The sequence below is a fragment of the Malurus melanocephalus genome, unplaced genomic scaffold (genome assembly GCF_030028575.1).
Source record: "Malurus melanocephalus ecotype Western Australia unplaced genomic scaffold, MMel_1.1 scaffold_1640, whole genome shotgun sequence".
NCBI classification, from domain to species: domain Eukaryota; kingdom Metazoa; phylum Chordata; class Aves; order Passeriformes; family Maluridae; genus Malurus; species Malurus melanocephalus.
This window is the reverse complement of record NW_026624872.1, coordinates 7,172-10,096: the sequence shown is the minus strand read 5'-3', so window position 1 is coordinate 10,096 and position 2,925 is coordinate 7,172. Positions and strand designations below refer to the sequence as shown.

Below are 2,925 nucleotides of genomic sequence, written 5' to 3'. Positions count from 1 at the left end.
CCTGGCGTACCTGGTGAATCGGACGTTGCAGATGTTGCACTCGTAGGGTTTCTCCCCGGTGTGGGTGCGGATGTGGCGCGGCAGCTTCCCGGCGCCCTGGATCACCTTCTCGCAGATGGGGCACTTCTGGAATGCTTTCGCCCTGATCTTCTTCTCCACCTTCTGCGACCAGGACGGGTACATATCGCCCTCGCTGGAACTGCCGAAATATTTCAAGTAATAATCCATGACGCCGTCGTCGTCTTTGCGCTCGTCGTCTCCGAGCTGCTGCCGCCCCACCGAGTTGATCATTTGCTGCAGCAGCGCGCTGGCGGCCAGCTCGTCCACCTCCCTGGCGTCATCCTCCGTCTCCGCGCCCGGGGCCACAAAACCGGGCGAGTCCCCGGCTTCCTGCGGCTCCAGAGAGCCCCTGGGGGTGCCCCCCTCTTCTTCTGCCGGGGTGGCCAAGCCGCGGCTGCTGTAATGTCCGTTCTGGGAAGGGGAGAACATCCCGCCGCTGACCGGCTCCTCGTCCTCGCGCTCCAGCCACATGGCCGGGTTGCTGTCGGGGTCACAGTCACTTGCCTTTGGTCTTTCGGTTGGGGTGCCTTGCGAGTAGAAGTCCAGGCCGTTGCAGTTGGACTCCTCCTCCTCCTCTTGGCCTCGGAAGTTGAGTCTCTGAAGGTCTCTCAACTCTGGGTTGGTCCACGGAAAGCTGCCTTGGTGGCCGTTCACGGGGTTGCTCTGGAAGAACTCCAGGTACTCTTTTGCTCTGAGATGGTTCCTCTGATCAATTTGATCTACTGTATCCATCTGGTCATTTTTGGCCAGAATCTTCCTGTCCAGGAGATCCGTGCAGACATCCCTGACGGCCGGGATCTCCAGCAGCGTGGCGGCGTTGAGGATGTCGTTGACGTTGGAAGTGCTGACGGTGAGGGTCGCGGTGTAGGCGAACTCCAGCAGCGCCGACAGCGCCTCGGCGCTCACAAAGTCAATCTCATACACGTTCTGCTGGTCCACCACTAACCCTGAGGTGAAGAGCTTCTTGAAGTACTGGCTGCACGCCGCCAGGACGGAGCGGTGGGTGGGGAACTCCTGGCCTTCCACCAGGATGACCACGTCGCACAGCAGCCCGTTGTTCCTCTGCTCATTCAGGCTGCTGAGGATGTCGCTGCTGTGATCCGGGAACGGGATCCCTATGGGGCCGTCCACGCCACCCGCCATCTTCCTCTGTGTGGGCTGTGGGGAAAGGGAAAGGCTGTGAGTGGGGATGGTGGGAGGGTTCCCTGATCCCCCAGAAATGGCCCTGGTGTCCCCAAAGTGCCTCTCACTGTCCCCTGCACCTCTGCCATCGTCCTGGCCATCATCCTGCCCATCCTGCGCTTACCTGGGGAGGAGGAGGAGGAGCAGAGCCCAGCTGCACTGGGGACAGTGAATGAACAGGGATCCRGGCCAGAGCCAGCAGGCCTTGGCAGGAGCTGGGATCACCCAGGAGCGAGCGTGGCTGTGCCCAGTGTGGGCCTGAGCCTGGCCAGGGCATCCCAGTCCAGCCCTGGCAGCACTTCCCAGTCCCATTCCTATTCCCAGTCCTATTCCTATTCCTATTCCTATTCCTATTCCTATTCCTATTCCTATTCCTATTCCTATTCCTATTCCTATTCCTATTCCTATTCCTATTCCTATTCCTATTCCTATTCCTATTCCTATTCCTATTCCTATTCCTATTCCTATTCCTATTCCCTTTCCCATCCCCATCCCCATTCCATTCCCATTCCCATTACCATTCCATTCCCATTCCCATTCTCATCCCCATTCCCATCCCCATCCCCAGTCCTACTCCCACTCCCATTCCCTGTCCTATTCCCACTCCCATTCCCATTCCCATTCCTATTCCCAGTCCCATCCCCAGTCCCATCCCCATCCCCATTCCCATTCCCATTCCTATTCCCAGTCCCATTCCCATTCCCATTCCCACTGGGAAGGTCCCCAGCTCCAGACCCGGATCCTCTTCCCAACGCCGAGTGATTGTTCAGGACAAGATAAATAAATAAAATCACTCCAGACAGATCCACCTGGGAATTGACCCCAAATGCTGGAAAAACCCAGAGGGAGCCGAGCAGCCCTGGTGGGAAGGGATCCCCTTTGCCCTGAACAATCCCCACAATCCCATTCCTCTGATCCCAAAAATCAGGAACGACATTTCCCTCCTCTCCGCCTCAAACAGCAAAACCCACGTGCTCCTCACAACATCAACACCTCTGCTGGAAAATCAATTTATTCCCCATCCCAAGCACCGGGAGCAGCAAGAACTGAGAAATTCATGGACAAAATCGGATCCCAAACCACCCCAGCGCGAGGCTGGAGCATCCAAACTCCCCATTTCCARCTGGGGAAACTGAGGCACGGCTGGGGGGAGGAAAAGGGTGAGTCAGGATGGATCCAGAGCAGGAATAATTACACAGGAAGCAGCTCCAGCCCCGGGTCCCAGCACGGAGCAGGAGCCCAGGTTGCACAACTCCAACTTCCCCCACCCCCTCCTCCTCCTCCTCTTTAGTACTTTTCCATATTTACTTCTTTTTTTTATTAAAAAAAAAAAAAAAAGTTTTGTTAATCCCAGGAAATAAAATTTCATTTTGGCGCTTTGTTTTATACAGAGAAAAGGCAGTTCTGAGGTTGTAGAACATTGACAATGAATTTGGGGAATTCAGCAGAGGGAGAAAATCAAAATTGGGTGAGGAGCACCCAAAGGAGCTGAGTGGGGTGTGCAGGGAACCCCAACACCTGAAACACCCAGAGCCTCCCCAGCTCCAGGATTTCACCTCCAAACCCCAATTTCAGGGATTTTTACACCGAGGGGCTGCAGGAGGAAAGGGCTGTTGGGTGGCACCGGCTCCAGGGGTGACCTTGGGCAAGGTCACCCCATGCCAGGGCAAGGTCACCCCATGG

General features: G+C 56.2%; 1 protein-coding gene across 1 annotated transcript; it reads right to left on the bottom strand.

The window, feature by feature from the left end:
• Positions 1–6: 6 nt before the first annotated feature.
• On the bottom strand, positions 7–1,260 carry ZBTB7A (zinc finger and BTB domain containing 7A; the record flags this gene model as incomplete). Its single annotated transcript, XM_057388178.1, has 1 exon — positions 7–1,260. A coding segment is annotated over exon 1 (1,197 nt), but the record flags the coding sequence as incomplete, so codon positions are not given.
• Between the last annotated feature and the right edge of the window lie 1,665 nt (positions 1,261–2,925).